Here is a 21,988-nt window from a genome sequence, read left to right as displayed (position 1 = left end):
ATTGAAAAGAAAATCCTGAAAGATCTCCACATGGGACAAAATGTCTGTTAAAAATTTAAATCAGGTTTCCATAAGGTGCTGGCTGAATGTATTTCAGGTGTGTCTTAAAGCCCTGATGTGTTGCAAGTGGCTGATCTCACTTTGTAATTAGTTTTATTTTCTTACATTGCAAATTGTGGATTAATTACGGTGGTGTAGAAAATACTATCAAACAGCAGCACGGGAAGCGTTGATTGTTTTGTTGTTGAAAGTAAATAACTTCAGTGTAATTTCCGTTTGTCTTTTTCTGAGTTTAAATCTGCATCCCACCCTAAAGAAAAAAATTCTGATGCTAAATTATGTTACAAACTTATAATAATTTCTTTTGTATTCCATCTTTTTTGAAACCTGAAAAAAACTGATTTCTTTCAAAAACAGAAAAAAACAATGAGCAAGAAATATCCTGCTAAAAAAAAGTGAAATGTTGCAAGGAAAAGAGCTGAAAATTCGCTAGGACTGATTATTTGACATTTTCAAAGGATATCAGAGGATATTGCCCAGAAAATATAATTTTCTTAATTAAAAGCTATATGTAAAATTATGTCCCCCCCCCCAAAAAAAGCACTGTCTTGAGGTAATTCTTTTTACATTACCTTTTCAATTTGTTGTGCTAATTTTCAGGTAATTTTTTGTACTTCTGACCAATTTCTTGCTAATTTTTGGGTCATTTTTTTCTTCTTTCATTACTATTTGCTTTCTGTCTATGTTTTTGAAAGACATCAAGTCAGTTTGTTCAGGTTTAAAAGGGTTAAATGTCTTAAGTTCAAAATGTTATGGTTGAGGAACCCCGCAGCTCTTTCATGTGTGCTGAAACGGAACCTCCGCCCCTGCTTTTGGCTAGCTTGGTCTGAAAGTCTAATTTACGTGGAAACCTTTATGGCGGGAATAAGCCTCCATACCGAGCGGCCGAGAGGGGGCGGGGATGGGGGCAAACTGCTCGCGCGCACACACACTCGCTTACACCTGTGCTGCTCCTCCCTCGGTGAGCGCAGGCCGTCCAATGAGAGACGACTTCCACGGTGCGTTGGCTTTCTCCGTCTCAAACACGCATACACACCGACACACGCGCACACCCAGCCTGTAGTCCGCACGCAGATACAGCACGAGCGTCTCCGCGTGAAAGCTAACCATGGCTGAAGGAGGAGAAGGCGAGGATGAAATCCAATTCCTGCGGACCGTAAGACCCTTTTTCTGTCGCTTTGAAGCCGAGTGCCGCCGCTGTGCTGCCTGTTACTGCGTCTTTCTGCTCGCCTGTGTGTGTGCGTGTGTGTGTGCGTGTGCGCGCGCGCGTGAGTGGGCAGGGAGTTTACCGCATTAAGGGTGACAGCTCCTCGAAATTCTAGTCATTGGTCAGCGGCTCCGCATCCTGCTGTCAGAGGAGCTGAAGGCTGGCAGAGGAGTGAAAACATGACAGGGAGGAGGAAAGACGGCAGGAGAGGAGCGATGGAGAAGGCTGTTTGTTGTAGTTGCTGTCATTGTCTCGTGCAGAGGAGTTGGGCAGCGTGTGCAGAGTGTGTGTGCTGCTGCTGGTGTGTGTTGGATGGAAGCGGGGCGCAGTGCGGTGCAGACTGCCAGCATCAAGTCTGCTGCATCTGCTTCACTTCTACCAGCTCAAACACACTCCCTGTGTGTGTGTGTGTGTGTGTGTGTGTGTGTGTGTGTGTGTGTCAGCTCATGTGTGTCACATCATGCAGGAGAATCTTGTGTTGGAAATGTGTGAATAATCACGTGAATTCACTGCACCTGAGTATTTTTTTTTCTTTCTTTGGTCAATGAAGGGGGGGCTGGCGCATCAGTCTACACAGAAAACTCTTAATATTCATATCAACATGTAAGATGACATGTGATATTAGCAATGAAAGGCTGTTTGTATCTTTTTTGTGCAGAGCTGAGCTGCTTCCATTGTTGCCAGTGCAGTTTCCAGCATCAATATCATGACAGCAGAGGGAAGCTTACTGCAATGCAATTAAGATGCCATGACTGGACGCTATTAAATCCTTTTGGATCAAGATGAAACTGTTCCACTGGAGGGGAAATTTTGGAATTAGGTGGTGCTATGGATGCTTTTTGAAAAACCTGCATCTACAGCACTTTTTTAATTAGATGCTTGTCAGAAGTATTTAAACCTTAAATCATGAGCAAATAGGTTCAGTTCTTTCAAAACATGGGGAAACAGGCAATGAGCAACATGTTCAGCAAATTGGAAGACATTAGTAGATTTAGAAAATGATGTGAAATAAGCTTGGGAAGATGAAAAACAAAACCCTGCATGATAGAAAGAGAGAGATGACTGGTTGCTTTATAGCGAATGATCAACCATAGATCATAAACTTGTCGGGTGCTCATATGAGAACTAACAGGATTAACAGGAAGGAAATTCAGGCACCCCAAAAATGTGAAAAGCGTATAAAAAAAACAAAAAACAACAACATATATTATAGTGGCAAAAACAATTAAAAAAAAAAAAAGCCAATATCTTTCGACCATGTTTTTTAAATACGTGTTTTTAAAGCTGTGAGGAAGGCCCTTAGTGGACGAAACATATTGGCTTTTTAAATGTTTAAGTCACTATAATAAAGGTTTTTTTAATGTAATTCCTCCTCGTTATTCACATTTTACCATTTTTGGTAAAATTTAACCCTTCGAAACCTGTGCAAATTGGCTTGATTTCTTTCCAAAACATGGTAAGAAGACAATGAGCATTAAAAGGAAATGGCAAAAAAAAATAGCAAGACATTGATGAAAAGTAACAAGAAAATTACCTTAAAATAAGCAACAAAAAAGAAAAGTAAAAAACAAAAAAAAAGAAAGACATTAAAAGAGTGCATAAAATAAGGGGAAGAATCATCATTTGAAAAAATCAGTTTTCGTTCTCTAAGATCATTTTAAATATATAACCATAAGACTATAAAAAATATAACTATATATTTTTTTTAATCTTCTCTAATCTTCTGGAATTTTTTCCTTGTTTGTTTATAATATCTACTAACCCCCTAATTTTAGGGCATTTTCTTGTCACCATTATGGTTTTTTTAAATTATTTTTTTGTTTGTTCATTTGCAATTTGTGGGACTTTTCTTCCCAAGGTCAAGGACAATTTATTGAAACTAACAAATTCTGTCGGTTTCAGAGGTTTACATGCTTGTGAAAGGCATCTGAACACAGCACAAGAAAACTGATGTCAGTCCAGGTGTTAAAGGGTTAAACTAGGCTATCATCATAAAGATATGCTGAAAATAATGTTACAGAATTATTATTATTATGTGAAGCACTTTTTTCAACCTTTGAAACTTTTTTAACTGTAATTTTTCTTGTCTTTTTCTCTCATTTTCGGTGCACATTTTTAGGTAATTTTCTTGTAGTTTTTACTAATTGCTTGCTGTTTTTGGGGTAATTTCTTCTGAACTTACTCATTGCCACTTTCTCATAGTTTTGACACGAATTAAGCCAATTTGCTCAGGTTTTGAAGGGTTAAAGTATTAAGGCAGAGTACATTTTAAGCTGCAAATTTTAAGCTCCAGTAGTATTGGGTCTAAGGTGTAATGTGAGAGGAATTGGGTGACAAACCCACAGAGATTTATCACCGACTGCAGTTCGTGTTCACTCACAGAGCCTTTTAGTATCTTTCAGCTTGATTGTTTTGGTTTGATGCCTGAAACAGTTTTGGTTCAGTCTCACTGCTCTCATCAACCTTGGGCTGTATTCACAAAGCATAGTACAAAGAACAAAGACAAAGAGTTGCTCTTTGTGATGAAATTCATAAAATTCAATAAAACGTTATTTAAGAATTTCCCTGTGCACTTAACACTAGGTCCTGATAAAGATAAAAGTTATTCATAAAGCATCTTCGCCATTAAGAAATGTCCAAAGGTGAAAAACTGTTAGGAGTAGAGAGGAGGACATTTAAGAGCCTTAAAAGTTTCTTAATCAGAGGAGAAATGGTGGACAGACAAATAGATAAGAGAAATGTCCTCCGAGCGCTGGATGACAGTGAGTTGCTGTAATGCCACTGATTAGATGGTGCAGGGAGAATGTTTGTGGTCCGTTTCATTAGAGATGCGCTCACATCTTCCACCCAATGCAGTAACGATGATATAACGCCAGAAAAATAGTGATCACAACACTGTGATATCTGACAACTGGAAGAATGCTGCAGTTCAGCCGTGTGATCACACAAACAGAGCTTAGGGATGCACCATATTGGATTTTTTGCCGATATCTAATATACCAATTTATAACTACTCGGACAGCCAATAACCAATACTAATAGCAATAAATCTGCTTTTTTTCCCACCTAATTTTAGTGGTCATCAAGTCCATTCTTACGTGGAATTAAGGTCATATTCTGCATACTCTTATGCATACAATTTGACTTACATGTCAATTAAATGAAAAAAAAAAATAGTGTTGATATTTTGGCAGAAATCAGCATGTTGGCCATCTCCGATATTTGATTGTAAATCCAATATCTGCTGATACTGATGATGTGCCGATATTATTGTGCATCCTTAATTGGGATTTTGTGCCGATATGCTATATATATAACAACTAATTTAGCCCATAGCTGATACAGATATATGAACTTTTTCCCACACCTATTTTTAGGGATTTTTGCATCTCTTATGTAGTGGAATTAACATCAAGTTCTGCATACTCTTATCATGATAGCCCACCAGCAGATGCAGACATAAAATACAATGCTTTTCAGTTTATGTAATATTCATTTATTTTGTAAAATTAAACTTTTGGGGTTGATGTTTTGTACACGTCCACTTTTTTAATTGAAAAAAAAATCTATTCGCAGAAATCCGCATGTTAAAGCCAATACCTGCAGATACTGATGGTCTGCTGATAGTATCATGCATCAGTAGTCAAAAATTGCAGTTTGACTTTTTTGCACAACAATCCAAAAAATGCAATTTTTAACCATTTCCTTACATCAGACAAACAGCTAATTAGTTAATTGAGAAAATAACCAACATATAAACTGATAAACAATAAGTTATCTGCATAAGTGCTTTCTGCCAGATCACTTTTTAAGGCATTTTTAAAGCTCGACTCATCAGTTCTTTGTTATTTATTTTAACTGAACAGTTCCAGCTACTCAGAAGGAAACACTCCAAAAAGGCAGTCATGTTAAAATATAATCTCAGTAGGACTCATGTTTGACAGCAGTGTGGACCTTGGTCTTGATTGTTGTGGTGCAGCTGAGCCTAGAACCACAGCCCTGAAATTACGTTGGAGTCTCTGTGTGCCTCAGCTGTGACTGATGAGATCTCTGATACAAGCAGCCTTCACAGACTGCCTGTGCTCAGACTTTCAGAAGCATCTCAGTGTAGAACTTCCTCTGTTTTTGCATTTGTTGATGTAGTTTTCATCAGGATGTCTCTCACACGCCTCTCACACGGGTATGTCCAACTGGGAGGGGTTCACTCTGAATATACTGCAGGGTTCGGGGCTTTGGTATTCCCCCACGAAGAGCCGTTGATGTGGCTGTTGAATGGAACGTTTATCCCGCTGCCTTCAGGAACTAGATAAATGGCAAAAAATGGATAGAAGATATTTAGAAACCTGTTTTTTCAAAATGGATCCTTGGTTAATATCCATATTTTTCGACATGACTTTGAGGTGAGGACAGAGTTACTGCAGTGGAGGTTTGTGGTTACTATACAGAGAGGCTCCCAACAGGCTACCAGTCACCGTCTCAGCAGGTTGTAGCCTTGGAGCCATGGCCTGCAGTGTGATGTGCTGCTCTCTTGGCAAAGAATGTTATCTAGCCTAATTCCTGTACATACTGACTGAAGGATCCAGTTAATTATTATATTTATTTTTTTCAGTTTAATTTATATTTTGATGAATAGTGACATTGTGTCTGAATTTTGGGACCTTAATGTTTGTTGACATTAGACTTCTGTATATGGCAAAAAGGGCATTCCTATTGTTAAGATACATTAACTTGTGCTTTTCGTAGGATTTCATGAGTTAATGTGCCTGACGGTATTTCTGGTTTGTAATTAGGAAGCAATTGTAGTCATTTTATCATTTTTTGTGAACAGTATTTACAATAATTTCAGCAGGAGAGTCAAGTCAATTGTATTTATAAAGTCCATTATCACAAATGACTTGTCTCAGAGGGATTTTCAGCATATGACATCCCTTTTGCCCTTAGACCCTCACAGAGGATCAGGGAAAAATCCACCCCCAAAAAGCCCTTTAATGGAAGAAAAATGGTAGAAACCTCAGGAAGAGTGACTGAAGAAGGACAGATCCATCTTCCAGGACGGACAGACTGTAAAATTAGTAAAATTACAGTTATCAATATGACAAAATGATAGAGAGAGAGACATAGAAATCACATTATGACAATAATGACCATAATGCATAAACCATAAACCATTCAAGTGTCAGAACTTTATGCTTTTTAAGGTAATTTATGCTTGTATTCAACTTATTATCTACATTTGTTGCACTTTGAAGCATAAAGTACTTCTTTCTGCCTTTTTAATTAATTAATTAAGGTCTACCTTTTGACAGTATAGCATAGCCTCCATCGTTTCTAGCAAGGTCTTTCGGCTCTTATCATCTTAAGGTAACGTTCCATCTCTGCCAGTTTTACCATTCAGTTTCCAGGTTTTTCTGCAGTGCGATACATTTACGCTTCAAGATTCCTATATTTTCAGCAATGCTTTGCTATTTAGCCATCAGCATTCACATGCATTTTCAGCAGGAAACGCATTTTCTTGTGCTAACTACACCTACACCTGCAGCAACAATAATGAGAAATACCATGTAATAGAAATATTAATATTAATAAATGCAGTTCATGAGTATATATGTTACATGCATATAGAATATGTATGTGACAATAGTTATCATATGTGTATAAAAATAATGGAAGTACAACTAAAAATAACAGCAGTAGAGGGCATCAGGCAGGACCACAGCATCAGCACAACCATCATCCAGGCGTAGCCGCGATCTGAGAAATCTACGAGACAAAGGAGCACAAAAACAGCAGAAAAGAAGCCAAGTTAGAGACATGCAGTAATAGGACATGAATGATTGCAGATGAAGAGAGGGAGAGAAGGAGAGGGAGCTCAATGTGGCATAGAAAGTTCCTTGGTAGACTAAGGTGGTTTTCACATTTGTTAGAGCGGTCCCTTGGTGTGCACCAGATGGGAAAGTTATACATTGTTTCACTTTTTAGCTAATGTGGCTTTCACACAAAAACTTTGTTTTTACTGTGGTCCAAAGGCCACACCTCTGGCGGAGCGTCATGTTTCCATATGTCCACAATGGAGCCACAACAACTATGCGCGTTGTCGTATTCGTTATCGTATCTATGTACCACTCTCGACAAACATTATAGTTTCAAAGTGAAGCGCAATGTTTGCCTGATGTTAAAAGGCATCCTAAAATAATGAAAAAAATACAATATGAGTTTTATCAAAGATATAACATAAGCTTTATCAAAGAGGAAAGTCTGAAGTCTGCACTTAAATGTGGAGACGGTGTCTGAAATTGGAAGATGGTTCCACAAAAGGGGAGCCTGATAGCTGAAGGCTCTGGCTCCTATGCTACTTTTGGAGACTCTAGGAACCATAAGTAACAGGATGAACGTTCAAAGAAAAGCAAATATGATAAATACATAAATATTAGGCCGATTTTGTTGATTGTCAGGAGATGATTTGGCAAGGGTTTTGATAAGTAATTGTCATTTTTCTAAGCACGAATGCACTGCAGCTTTATTAGACACAGGAAGGTATTCTTTAGAAAAACAGTGACTGGCATTTTTCACACTATTTTCTGACATTTTATAGACCAAATGACCAAACAAGACAACAATAAATAATTAATAGTTGCACTGTGGAAAAACACAAGCAAATGCATTTTGATGAAATTTGAAAGTATAATATCAAAAATCTTTAAACCAACAATTGCTGAGACTGAAACATTTTTTGTGTACTGACCAGTCGAGCAGTGGTAGTAGAGACACAAATGCCAAATAGTCTGGGCTCCAACAGCCCATTAACACCTATTATCTTCACTGACATGTCAGGGTCACATTAAGAAAGCAACAAAACATCATTAGACCAAGCAGTCAGTGTGTGTTTCAGCCCAAAGCAAAACATTGTACAAAAACATCCAATAATGCATAAAATTGAACTTAATAAGTATATCTTCATAACACAATTTAACATTATTACTTCAACAAGGCAGCATTATGATAACTGAAATTGAAATCTAGTTTTTCCCTCGCTTTCTTTTTCTTAGACATTTTTCTCTAGCTTTTAAAAAATAATTTTGTAAATGTACTAATTTCTTGTAATTTATGTAACATCTAACCAATTTGATCATTGCCTTTATCCCATGTTTTTGACCAAATCATACCAATTTTGGCAAAAGGCGTTTGAAGGCAGCACAAGAAAAGACAAAAAAAAATATCTGTAACCAAATTTGTATATATAAATCACACCAATGTGCTTGGGTTCAAAAGTTTAGATGTTTGTGAAAGGCATCTGAAAGCAACACAAAAAAGTGATGTCACTCCAGGTTTCAAAGAGTTAATACTGCATGTTAGTGATAGGATTGTGACGGTATGTTTTTGTTTTTTTTGTCACTACAGGGATAGAGCAACATATTACTCATTATTTGGTAGCTGACTGCACCCCGGCTGCGCCGGTCTCCCTTGGTGGTTAGAGATTGAAACTGTTTGTTATTTCTGAGGGGAGAAGAGGTGCTGAAAATGGGTAAGGCACTTACCCCACTAAAACATTAGGCACTGAGTTTGGACTTGTGTTTTTAATTTTGGCTTCGGTGAGGAACATACAACATGAATAGGTTGTATTTTATATTTATTTTAAGTCGAAAAGTCACACCCCAGCCACCCCCTCCTCTGAAAAATAAAGAGTGGTCCCACAGCTAAGTGATGTCCTGCTGTGGATGGGCCTGCAGAAAAATGTATTTTAGCCTCCTAAACAAATTAATATCAGTTTAAGTTTACACTGTATTTAAATATTTCCACAGCTGATTGATGCAGCAATAGAACAGCAGCTACTCCACCGTTCTGTGTTTTTCTCAAGCGAGTCTGGTGATTTTAATACTGCCTATAAGCTGAAGAGAATCTCTGCACACCTGAATATGTGACAGGTGCGTCCGCAGAGGGTGTATATCATTTTTTTTGTCTGATTATATCTCTTATGTGGTATCTATAAACAAAGAGAGAATGTCCCGCATGCTGTCATGCTTACTGCTGACAGTAACAGATCATCATTAGGTGTATCAGATACCTGATGAAGGTCTGTTGGACCGAAACATTGTTTTATTCATTCAATAAATATGTCAGCTGTAAGCGAGACTCTCTTTGTTCATAGATACCACATAACAGAAATAATCCGACACACAAGACAGAAATCCCCCGTCAGCCTGATGGACCGTCTCTGCTCTTTGCACACAGGAAACTGAAGGAGAAAAAACAGTGGAAAAGTTTGTTTCTTCAGATGTCACTGAACGTATGGAAGAAAGTAAACAATGATAATAATTACACGATTACTATGTTTATATTTCATATCAAACACCATATACATTCCTGTAACTTTCACCAGCAAAAAAAAGGAAAAGAAAATGCGGTGATGAGTTCAATCCTGCATTAGGCATCACATAACCTTGGTATTGTGCTAATGCAGTTATTGTCATAGCTCTAGGTAGTGGCTTAGACACAAAAACATGAGAAAATAGAGTCCAGGTTAACAAACATGGCAGTTTTCATTTCAGTAGCCTAATCCAGATTAGAACTTTCTCACTTGAGGAGTCTAACTATTGCCACACCAACAGCATCTTGTTTTGTTTATCCTCATAAAGTGAGATTGTAGTGCTGTATTACATGTAATTCATCCAGGGCAGCATCGGTCCGATTGTGTTTGCTGTGGGGGACTTACTGTGCCTGGTTACAGTATTAGCTATGCTTAGTTTCCACAGAATAAGTGTCTGCTTTCACTATATCCCGTCTAGTCAGTATATAATGAGCCACTGCAGTATGAGAGCTGTAGATACAGTGTGATTTTGAGAGAGTGGAACTGAGTGTAAGTTGTGATGGATCTATCCACCTCCGAACATGTTAATGCTACTCTGAGGACAGGGAGGAAGTGAGGGTCTCTTCACAGCACTGTACCCAGGGAAGACACCGGAGCACTCTGTTTCATTTAATACTTCATTAGGCGCAAGTGACTAACGTTTAGATGTGCACTGCATCTTCATCAGAGTCAAATGGTATTGGCAGAGACAAGAGCAAAAGGCAGCAGCATAGCAACACTCATTCAACAATACAGTGACACAGCACAAGCAGGAAGGGTGTTACCTGTAAGGCAAACTGCAGTCCAACAAGGGTGACAAAAACGGAATCATACCTCATTCTTCAGCCATGTCGCATGGTGATGGCATGGAATGCTGCAGGGAAACAGACAGGGCAGGTGTTACCACGACACGACTTTTAAAATGCACTTTTATTACTTTCATTTTTTTCCTGTCAGTTAGTGTGTAAGGGAGGATGGAGCTTAAAGAGTCCAGTTCCATTCTGTTTGTATCCCGCTGACCTGAGTGCACTGGTAGCTTTGTGTTATTGAGTTGTTTTGATGCTGGCGACCTGTCACCAGCTCTGCCACTGATATATACTGTAGCTGTACAACTATAGCTTCAATGCTGTCCTGAAAATGCCTCCTGATAGCTCTGTCAATATCAGTCTGACTGCACATTAACTCCTCCAAAGTCCCAATTTCTGGGCTTGTAGTACATCACTCACTTGCTGTTGATCATATCATACATGTCCTCTCATACAGTATATTAAAAAAAATCCAGAATTTAATGTTAAGCCAAAAAAAAAACATAGACAATCAATCATACACAAACACACACACACACACACACACACACACACACACACACACACAAAATACCATTATTATGATTAATGCATCTTATCTCTCAATTATTACTGTAGAAAGAGTTTAAAAAAAAAAGTAGTAGCCAACATAGCCAATACAAACAAATAATTACGTCACTGACCACTCTGCTGCTCTCATATCTTTCTTTTTTTCTTCTTCTTCTTGTTCTTCTGCTCCTTTTTCTTCTTCTTGGTGTAGTGGAGTGCAGAGCTGTAAGGATTATGCCATTATCAGTGAAGCAGTCAATTATTTTCTTGATTTAAAGGGATGCTTCGCTGATTTTTGCTTTATGTCAAATTGATAAACTTTTCTCCATCCAAACAGTGCCAAGCCATGTTGTATCCTGGAGTGGGAGCTGCGTTCACATATGTGTGCTCATGCTAGATAAACGAGAGCTCGCAGTATCTGCGCCAGTGTTTACATGCTGCCTGGAAGTGTCCTGCACACATACAGAGAGACTTATGGAGTTAGCAGCAAGCAACAAGTCCCTTTTTTCAGATTTAAAAGTACTGTGTGTGCGTGTGGGGTGGGGGTGGGGTGGGGGGGCTTCCTGGTATGCGGCTCCCACACTCGGAGCTACAGGCTACAACACAGCTAAAAACATGGCTTTCCATCAGAATGAGGGTGAATAGATGATGACTACATTTTCAGTTTGGGTTGAACTATACCTCTAGCTGTAATATAAAATCTGGCCAGCCAGTAGGTTTTCCTTTTTCTCTGTTTTCTCTGGTCATGTAGCACCAATTTCAAAAGTATTTGCATCTTTCTACTGCAGAGATAGACTAGTTTTATGTGAGGGCCTTCTTAATATTGGTAAAAATAGGGATGAGAACAATTAATCGACGATCGGTCGCTAGGAGCTTTGACCTAGGATAAAAAGCATTTGATATTGTTTGAAATAAGCAATGTTATTTAGAGAACAATACATCAATTAATTGATTAAATAATTAATTAATTAATTTTACTGATTAATAGTTGGAAAGTAAGTGAGTGCTTACAATTTGCAACCCAAGTAAAAATACTTCTGCAACTGCCCAATTTAAAGAAAAGGAGTATGTATAAATTTTTGATATATGACTTGTGTTTTCCTTGGGATTAGACTATACACTTCAAACTCCATCTGTTTGGTCCAGGTGGATCTAAATGGAAACGGACTCTTTAGTGATCACAATCAATACCATGTTAAACTGTGATAACGCTTCTTGATTATCAGCAGTTAATATGGTACATGAGCAAACCAATGCAGCTCATTATTTTTAATGAGCTGGGCCTTCTCACTGCATCACCACTGGCTTTCCGATAACTGTCTGTCAACAACTGTTTGCTCCTGCCGATAATGTTTAGCTCCACTGCTTCCATCTCCCTTTAGAGACAAATGTGCACTTTATATTCAAAAGTGCTGATTTCTTAATAACATAAATACATTTACATCATCAAGGCTTTGTGTCTCACCCTTTCTCTGTCGAGTTCTGCCTCTCCTCTCCTCTCCTCTCCTCTCCTCTCCTCTCCTCTCCTCTCCTCTCCTCTCCTCCTGTTCCATCCCTACCTTTCATCCCACTCCCCCCCTCCCTCCCTCTAATCCTGCAGCACTCCCTGCTAAGTGCACTTTGAATGCAGATCAATACATGGTTACTGGTGACTGCTGATGTCTCAGCACAAAGCAAACAGCATGGCAGCGACCGTGTTTTTGTGTTCATTTAATCTCTGTTACAGAGAAATGTCTGTGTTTGCAGACTGTCCAAATGGACCAAGCTCAGAATTCCAATGGAGAGCCTCGCAGGTCAATTAAAGGGACACCCCACCTATTATCTGTACTATCAAACACTCAGCCCCCCTAGACCTTAATACAAAGGATCTGAAATAAACTGATCATTTAAAAACTCATTTAATCCTTTGAAACCTGAGCTAATTGGCTTGAGCTCTTTCACAGAAGAAGAAATCACCCTCAAATTAGCAAGAAGTTAGTAAAAAACACAAGAAATGTCCATGAAAATTAGTTTAAAAGAGTAAATATGTAAAAACAAACAACAAAAATTGGAAAAGGTGCTTAAAATTATAATAAATTAATTTCATATATGTAATTATGATAATTATTGAGTTTTTCCCAACCTTCTTTCCTTTTTCCCTAGATATTTTCTCTAGCTTTTTTAAAAAATAATTTCCTAAATCTACTAATTTATTGCCATTAGTGGAACTTTTCTACCAAGTTGCTCATTGCACTCCCCTTTTTTTTTGGAAAGAAATCGCACCAATGTGAGTTCAAAGGTTTAACCACTTGTGAAAGGCGACTGACAGTAACACAAGAAAAGTGATGTCACTCCAGTTTTTAAAGTGTTAATAACAATAATAACATAATAACAGTAGGGTTTCATATTGGATCATTACCTGATTTAGTGTTTAGTATCACATTTTTGTACATATGGCTATGTAATTTTGAATTTCTAATTGTTACATCTGTCAGTAGGAATCACACCTCTCGCACATAATGTAACACATTGTTTGACAATTTTCCATCAAGTCTTCCACATTGACCAAAAAAATATGCTTTTGTTCCATGGTCTCTGTGCCACGTAAAAGCCTGACCTTACAATGCTTTTGAGTGGAGTTGAAGCATTTGGACTGAAGGTGCAGTAAAAGATTTGTTCAGTTGTGGGCTGACACCAGTTTTCTTATGCTTGTATCTTTGAGAGTGTGTTGCCGTGCTCATGTTTGAATTTCACTAAAGGCCCAAGGTTAACCCATGAAGGCCGATTTATGTATGAGATCATATTTTCAGTTCGTGATTCATGATCAATACAGTTTTGTTAAATTTCGGATGGATTTTTAATTGCATTGCATAAAGTCGAAGATAACAGCCAAAGCCCTCCAAACTAAATGACACAATGTGTTACTTGTGATTGCCTTTACAAAGAGAACTGTGTCGTGGAACCTGGTTTTTTGTTTTTTTCAGCGCCTATGTTAACAGTTAGAGCAGTCTGGCTGAGTGAGGCGGTCTGGCTGGTCAGGTGTGTCTCAGCAACTACAACATCTAGAGAAACAGTGGCTTACCAATTTTTTTCTGCATGCTGCATGCCATTGTCAGCAGAAATATAAAGTGAAAATTGTGTTTTGATAATTATATTGAACCTATTATACCTCCTTCTAAAACAATTTCGATGTCTATCTGTCACAGAGATGTGGAAAAACAAATCTCTCTATTTTACTCAATCCTTCCTGCTTTTGTTTCAAAATAAATGCCCTATGACAATGTTTCTGTTGACAGAATCCCATCAGTTGTAGACACAAGGCATTTCATTGTGAAATATTTGCAGGACTGTGCTTTTGACAATGCAGGAGGTTGCACAATTTATAAATGAGTGAAATATGTGATTATAAATGTGGAAATACAGAACTCACAGCAGCAGACAGCCCTGCAGCATCGTCACAGAACAACTCTGACAGCATGAACACTGCAACAGTGTGCAAAGTGTGCAACATGCTGCAGTTTGGTGAGGTTGCTGTCACACGCTGCTCACGCATGTGGTATGTTTCAGACACAAGGCAGTTAAACTTACAGATGCTTTTTTTTTAGGAGGGGACAGTCTCATAATTAGGTGTTTTCTTCCTGCTGCACAGGGATATTTTCTCCTTGGTCTTTGTCATAAGCATTCACTTTATCCAGGTTTATTAATATTCTGAAAGCTGCTGAAAGAAACCAGGTTTCTTGTTGACATAACTTTGAGGAATGAGGTTGCTGCTGGAAGCTGTGAACGGTTTCACTCGTGGCTTTAACCACCGTCAGTTCAATATTTGCTGGCATTAGAGTAGGCCAGAGCAGTGCGTGAGAGAGAGGAATGGCTCGGAGGGTTCAGGCTGTGGTTAGGAACAGCAATGCAGAGCTTGTTTGTGTTAGTATAAAACTTACTGTACCCATTCTGCCACTTCAGCACTGTCCTAAATTCATCAAGGGAGCTTGGTTCCCCATGTAAGGACATGCTGACCGGCCTGTAGAGCAAAACAAGTTTTTATTAACACACACTGCTGACCAAGTATGAAAACAACTGTTGTTTAAAGTATTAATAAAAGCAGAACATATTGAGGAGAGGAGAATGTAAAACATGAAAAGACAGCAGATATTCTGGCTCAGTATAAATCCATTACACACAGTTTTCCATCAGTATTCTGTCCTGATATCCGTAAGGTACACCGCCTCACTGGAGCACTCCATGAGACAGTGTGTGTGTGTCGATGGTGGAGTGTGATTAAAAACCGTGGTTTGCCAATGATAGCATGGTCTGCAGACTCTCTTCAGACAATCTCCACACAAAGCAATGTCGGTTTTGTAAGGTGTTGCCTGTTCTCTGACGATGTATATGATACTCAGCAGGTTCACATCAAAAACACCCCTAACTTAGAAATCTTTACAACTTCAGAAATTTAACCCTTAGAGACTGTTAGGCACATTTTACACACTTTTCATTCTTCATTTTTTCATAATTTTGGCTAGATTTTGTATTTTTGTTTCATCTGTGAATTTACAGCTCAGCTGCTACAATAATTTTAAAACACACTGTGTAAACTAAATTGTTACATTCATACTGTTGCAGTGTAAGTGCAAAATGCTCCACTGAAACCCATTCAAACTGCAGTTTTTGATCCCACAGCCATCAAAGCATGAAAACATGAATTGTATTGTTTCTGGGTGTCATTCTGGGCTTTTGCCTTGGAATCCACCTGATGATGTCATTTTTACATATTTGGCTTGTGGAGAAAATAAAATTATATTTCCACTAGGTGCGCTGTCACAATCAATGTTGCTGCTAATCATTGGCATATCCAAGGCGGGATAAAAAAAAAAAGTACTTTGAGGGCTTTTCTTTGTCATATTTAAACATGCCAAGCCAGAAGTCACCTGATTGGGCACAGTCGGCCGCCACAAGTCTCCTGTGTAAATGCCTCATGGACCCCAGGAAGTGAAAAATCCGGGTACTTTAATACTGCAGAAATAGAGCATTTTTTGCTTAATGCAGTACTGAGCAGCTCTCAGAGGACTGAACTGTGGCCCTGCCGCCAATCGTAATACATCCATGGTCTAGAGGCCACCAAGGCAAACAATTAAGCAAACTAGAGAGCGACTCATGTAAAGTCTTGTAAAGGCATAGTGTCAGAGGGAAAATATGCCGCTGTTGGGAATATTAAAATTTCCAACATATTACAATATTAGGAAGAACTAACAACTAAAATTCCAATATATTAACTGACCATGCGTTGAAAAATTAGAGTTCATGGCCTGCACTGTTTATAAACTCGTGAAGTTGGAGTTTCCACAAAGTTTCCACTCATGAGGTTGTGAGGGGGCGTTCAGAAGGACTCTTCTGGTGGTCACCATAAACATGGCACCATGTGAATGCAGCAATATTCCCTCCCACTGGGGATTAATAGAAATGGCACATCTTTTCCTCTGAAGTGTCACACAGGATGACTGTAGTTTCTGATGACAGCAGCAGCTGATCACAGCTGGATCAGCTGTCAGTCGGCTTTAAACAGCTGGAGAGATTTTTGGTGGAGTTTGTGTCTGCACACTGTGTTGATACTAATGAAGACACAGAGTTAAGAGTGGCAGAGCAGCAGTGTTTTCTCTCTAGTCTGTTATCTGTTTTACAAACACCTGCACATGAACAGCCTGCATTCTGTATTTATAGTCCTGCTTAGAGGCAGAACGCATTTATATAATTTATTCATTTTCAGTATTTCTTGATATTCTAATTGGGAATTCATAATTTAATAACCCAAAATATATTATTATGTTGTCTTTTTGAAAAATTGAAATTCTTACGAGGCTAAATGTGTGAGGGAAAATTTAAATTATGTAACACATATAAAAGCTGATACTCACGAATGATCAGCCTCACGTCTGACTGAATGGAAATGATTTAAAGTGATTTTTTTTTTAGTGTTTCTTATTCTCTGACTTTAATTGTATCTATGATAAAAGGAAATGGGGGAAATAACATCAAGAAAAGATCTTTCTAATAAAATAAGAAAGCTGTTTGTCGGATCTGTCCAATCAGCTGCAGTATCCAATCAATAACTGATACTCAGTGTTGGTTGGTAAAAGACTTCCTGTTGGTTGCTCTTGTGCATCCTTGCTCATAGCTCTCTAAAATAGCAGTGTTTGGCCCGGGGGCGGAGCCTTATGTCCTGCGTCACACAGAGTGCTGTGTGCCTGATGCGTATTCTCAACAGCTCACAGAGTACTCTTGTTAAACTGGCAAAGCCGGGACCTAAAAAGTTGTTTATTAACCTGATATTTTCCTTAGCCCCAACATAAAACTTCCAGGTGACCTCATGTCTTACTGTAATGTGAAACGGAGATGTGTTTTTTTTATTATTATTTTTTAAGATAATAGTTAGATAGATAGTTTACAAAGAAACAGTTTTCCTCCTTGTACTGCTGGTAGATGGAGGGGTCTGTGTATTCTGTCAGTTTCCGTGTATACAGATGTGAGCACAAATGTGCAAATTATAAGAAAACAGGACTTATTTTTTCTATATGCCTTCATACTTAACAAACATCAAATAAACTGGTGTGGTGTAAACTGGCTCATATTGTACAGTATGAGTGTATTATTTAGTCTAGTTTGCCAAATTTTCAAAGCTTTAAAAATAAATCAGGATTTATGCTTAGTACAGATTTGAGATAATGAATTGAGCATTTGTATTTTCTGCTATTTGTTACTCCAGTACATTTCAGAGGAATATATTGTGATTCTTACTACACTACGTTTATCTGACAACTTTAGTTAGCCTGCAAGTTACTTTGCAGATCACATTAACAATACAAAATTAATTCACAATAAATGACATCAATGAAGCTTTATAGGTCCCCATAAGGAAAACTTTTTAATGCAGGACTTTTATTTGTTATTTATTTATTATTGAGAATAGGGGAAGTCCTTCCAATATTTTCATGGCACAAGACATGAAGCACCTGTTAGCACATTCTAATGCCAGCATGACTGGATATTAAAAGTTTTGACCTGCATTACTTGCACTAAAGTAACATAACTTACCCTCCATAATAACTCACGAGCATGCAAAAGCTGAGCAGAGCTGAGACGGTCACAGAGCTCGCTGATGCATGCACTGCTACGTTCTGCACTTAGAGAATCCTCTCTGAGAGGACCTTTAAGATGGCACACCAGAAGAACTTCTGGTTCAAGTGAAGATCAAAAGCAAGGAAATATTAAATGAGAGACTTGGGATGCACTGCATGTATTTTTAGTTCTTTTTTTTTTCCAAAATTGCAGGTACAGACCTGCTGTCAGTGCAGTTTGTTTCACAATATCTTGAACAGCTGAGTGTATCTTTACAATCTCCAGGGTCACAGGACCCAAACAGAGGAATAATAGTCTCTGTCTGGAGATTTTAGGTGTTAGGAAGCATTTTCTGGAGGCGCACTGGGGAGAAATTGTTCTTGTTGAAATTCTTTATGTAATGCAGTGTGCATGCTTCTGTTTTATAAATCCTGGCACGTATGTGCACAAGCCTGACTACACTACTCACTACAACACTTAGTCCCATATGGACAGACAAACCTTTAATCATCTTTTGCATATCCGTACATGTGGCTCCTCCACCAGTGTTTAAAAATAAGAAATGAAGTGGTCCTTTACTTTTTATACACAGCTGTGGCTCTATATAGCTCCTGTATCATTAATTCATCACATGTACAGTACCTGTGCACCGCCACAGGCAGTGATGACATCATCGTAAAAGATAATCAATGATTTAGTTTGCAGCACTCATATGAAAACAGACTTCACAAGGTGCTTCAAAAAGCCAAGACTGAAAAGGACACGGAGAGGGAAATCAAATTATGTGTATAAATGTGCCATAGATTAACAGATTATAGAACACTTTGAAAAAAAAAGAAAGAGAAAGTTGGTTTAAAACAAATCAATGTTTTATTCTTAGATTTTAGATTTTGCCCTATTTGCTCCACAATTTAACTTTACCATAGCACACTGGGAAATAAAGAAGGCCTAATCTGAAATATAGTGATCACATTCAGTTTTAATAAATACAGGTTTGTATGGGATGTATTGTTTATACATCAGTGTAGTAGTGTTAGTGTCTACTAGTTTTTGCACTGCAGTCAAAATCACTTGATCATGGTTACAGTGATCAACCACTTTTTATGGATCAAAAAGCCTGGGACAGAATAATTTTTCATTCAAATGCTGTGTAAATAATTTCTTTATAGTAATTAAGTAGTCTGCTACTGTGTTTATTTTGGGCCTTTTAAAATGTGACAACCACAACAGTGGTTTTATTAAGCTTGTTGGAGAAAGTAATCCTCTGTTTTTGTTAAAATCTTCCTTTAAATCAAAACAGAGCAATAAATCCAGTTGCTTTGTGGCTTTTGCCAACTTGTGGTGCTGCTATTCATTTGGTGGCAAGTCACAGTCAATACGTGTATGTGCACAGTTAAGTCAACCTACGGTTATATCTTGATTAGGTGGCAATCTGCCCCATTTTACAAGATAACATTAAACTCATTGTGTTGATGTAACCTTTGCCCAATATTCATTTTACTGAGCAGCACTTGAACATATCACAAGGCAACTCAATACAACCTTTGTCCTAAACGAAGGAAACAAACAAAATCTCTCCTCAGACGCAGTTTCCCAGGATATTAATTACCTCAATGCTTTAGTTACAATGAAAGGGTAGCTGTCACCAACCTCTCCAAATTTCTTTAATAGGCTAACGTGTAGATCCATCAAGTGCTTTGCGAAACTGATCGTGTTAGTACCTTTGCTTAGCACCTTTCTGCAGCATCTCTTGCATATGGATTTGGCCATATGTGTCAGCTGTACATGTTCATCTGCCCTAATGCAAAAAAAATGTAGACAGCCCTAAAGCTTTTTCTTTTGTTATCTTGTTGTAGTACTTACCATGTACAAAGTACAACTAACTAATCAAACAATGTTACACAAATTAGAGCGAAAGATGAGAGACAGCAGAGTGATTGAGGACAGGCGGGGCTGTGTGGAAACTTCAGTGTGTGTGTGCATGTCTCATCTTGCTGTTTTTACGATGAGCTGAGGTAGAGCTGTGGCTCTACTTAGAGCAGACATCTTGCAATGGCAATGTCTGGCAATGTCGTACATCTGGGACCTATGGTACTATAGAAAAAACAGGTGCTGTTGTATTTTCAGCGTGTTGGCATCAACTTGGTACCGAAGTATCGATTCTCATGACATCCCTAGTTGCTACTGGATCTTCTACTGGTTGATCTATTACGGCACATCTCGCACAAGTTAGCAAGCGGCAAACTGGTTGAATGTTGAACGGTAGCAACATGGATAACTTTTTGGTGCTGTACATTTAGTTCTTACTCTACGCTTTACTTGGTGCCTTTGTCTCAATTTTTCTTTCCTCCTTCTTCTTTTTTTTCCTGGCTATCTTCTACAAATTTGTGCTGTTTGACTTCGGTGTCAATGCCCTGTGCGTGGACTATAGAGCATGTGCAGAACACCTCGGCCAGTTTCGGTCCCGTTAAGTCGTATATATTCACTGCATAATCCAGGTGTGTTAGTCTGATTTCGAGAAATTTTTACTTAATACAATTCAGTTTTGGTTGCACTAACACAATAATTTGACTTTTTCTAATATTATGTAAATGTACTGAATGATGCAATCGGCTGAGAGTCACCAGTTAACACTGGTTAAACTGAAACACTGGACAACATCATATATGTTCTTGTTTGTATTGCCAACCAAATAATATTTACTTTGTGGTCATTGCCCTAGTAAGAGTAACTAAGGTTATATTTTTACAATAACATTAAAGCTGAACAAGTAAATTTACTGTATGGGACTACTGCAGCCCCTAACTAAGCCGCATAAACTTAGCTTGCGCTACTTGTTTGGCATCAGTTTTTCCAAAGTTGAAGTTTGCCCCTGCTGTAGGAGCAGCTGAAAACTACACAGATTTTTCCTGATGTTGTCAAAAGTAGTGCACATAAGTTCAGAGTTAAAGGAGAAAAGTGTACTCTGTGCGTATTTTACTGAGATACCACTGTAGTGATGGCGACTTGTTTACTTCCCCAGATTGGTGTTTGCAGGGATGTCTGGAGGCCTCAGTGTAGAAGTTGTTCTGGGTGGTGCAGGGTGGGTGAGGGGGCGTTGCATTAGCAGGAGAAATGGCAGTGGAAAAAGCAATAGTCCTACATCAGCTGTCAGTGAGCCACACACACACTCACACACACAAAGAAACTGATGAGCCCTTTACTCAATATGAAAGTTTAATGACTTCCCTCCTAGTTTCATAAATGTTATGTCCTCTCTCTGAGCCACACAATTCCCTTACTATCAATCAACCAAACACTCTGACTGCATTTTAGATCAGCTCAAACCCACCCACACAGAGTGTGTGATCAGGGCTGACAAGGCATACCGCACCTGCCTTTTAGCTTTCAGTCCATCATAGCATATCAGTGAAAGAAGCATCAGTCAAGCAAATGATGGTCCTCTAGTAGCTTCAACCCCTCCAGAAAGACATTACGTAGCATTGGCTGTTGAAGTCAAACTGGGGTGACATTTACATTATTTTTTGTTAGCTTTGTTCAGACACGAAAGCACATTTAGTGAACGTAGAGACAGAAATAAGGACAGACTTCCAGACTTTCTGAAACATTTCTTTTATTTGTGGCAACCCTTGACAATCAAAACATATTACAAATTTATTTTATATATTTGGAGCTGGATGGTACTCTGGGCACAGACGGAGCAGCAAAACACCAGGTGCAGTGAAAGTGAAACTCTCTCATATATTGTGTTGGTTCTAACTGCCTGCATCCACTTGCCTCTGCAGCAGTTCCTCCTGTCATCCATTGATCTGATTTGATCTGATCAGCTCTAGCAGATTGACAGATCAGTTATAAACCCCATGACTCAAACATCAAAAATTACTGCAGAGGAAAAATGAACCCATTTTGAGCTCCACCTGCGCTGCCTTCATG

The 21,988-nt window shown here is 38.5% G+C and overlaps 1 protein-coding gene across 5 annotated transcripts in view; it reads left to right on the top strand.

Moving 5' to 3' along the window:
• The first annotated feature begins 948 nt into the window (after nt 1-948).
• The window catches only part of ryr2a (ryanodine receptor 2a (cardiac)), a 246,285-nt gene continuing 225,245 nt past the window's right edge, over nt 949-21,988 (top strand). For 4 of the 5 annotated variants that reach the window (XM_042507822.2, XM_088070115.1, XM_088070117.1 and 1 more), the window contains exon 1: nt 949-1,216. In XM_042507822.2, the coding sequence (XP_042363756.2) occupies nt 1,169-1,216 (48 nt within the window). In that variant the 5' untranslated portion in view covers nt 949-1,168. The remainder of the gene's footprint in view (nt 1,217-21,988) is intronic. The other variant, XM_088070118.1, reaches the window with a different exon arrangement.

Source organism: Plectropomus leopardus, chromosome 19 (assembly GCF_026936395.1).
Source record: "Plectropomus leopardus strain MGB_pleo_1.0 chromosome 19, ASM2693639v1, whole genome shotgun sequence".
Taxonomy (NCBI): domain Eukaryota; kingdom Metazoa; phylum Chordata; class Actinopteri; order Perciformes; family Serranidae; genus Plectropomus; species Plectropomus leopardus.
The sequence above is the reverse complement of the archived record's forward strand: the minus strand, read 5'-3'. Positions and strand labels throughout refer to the sequence as shown.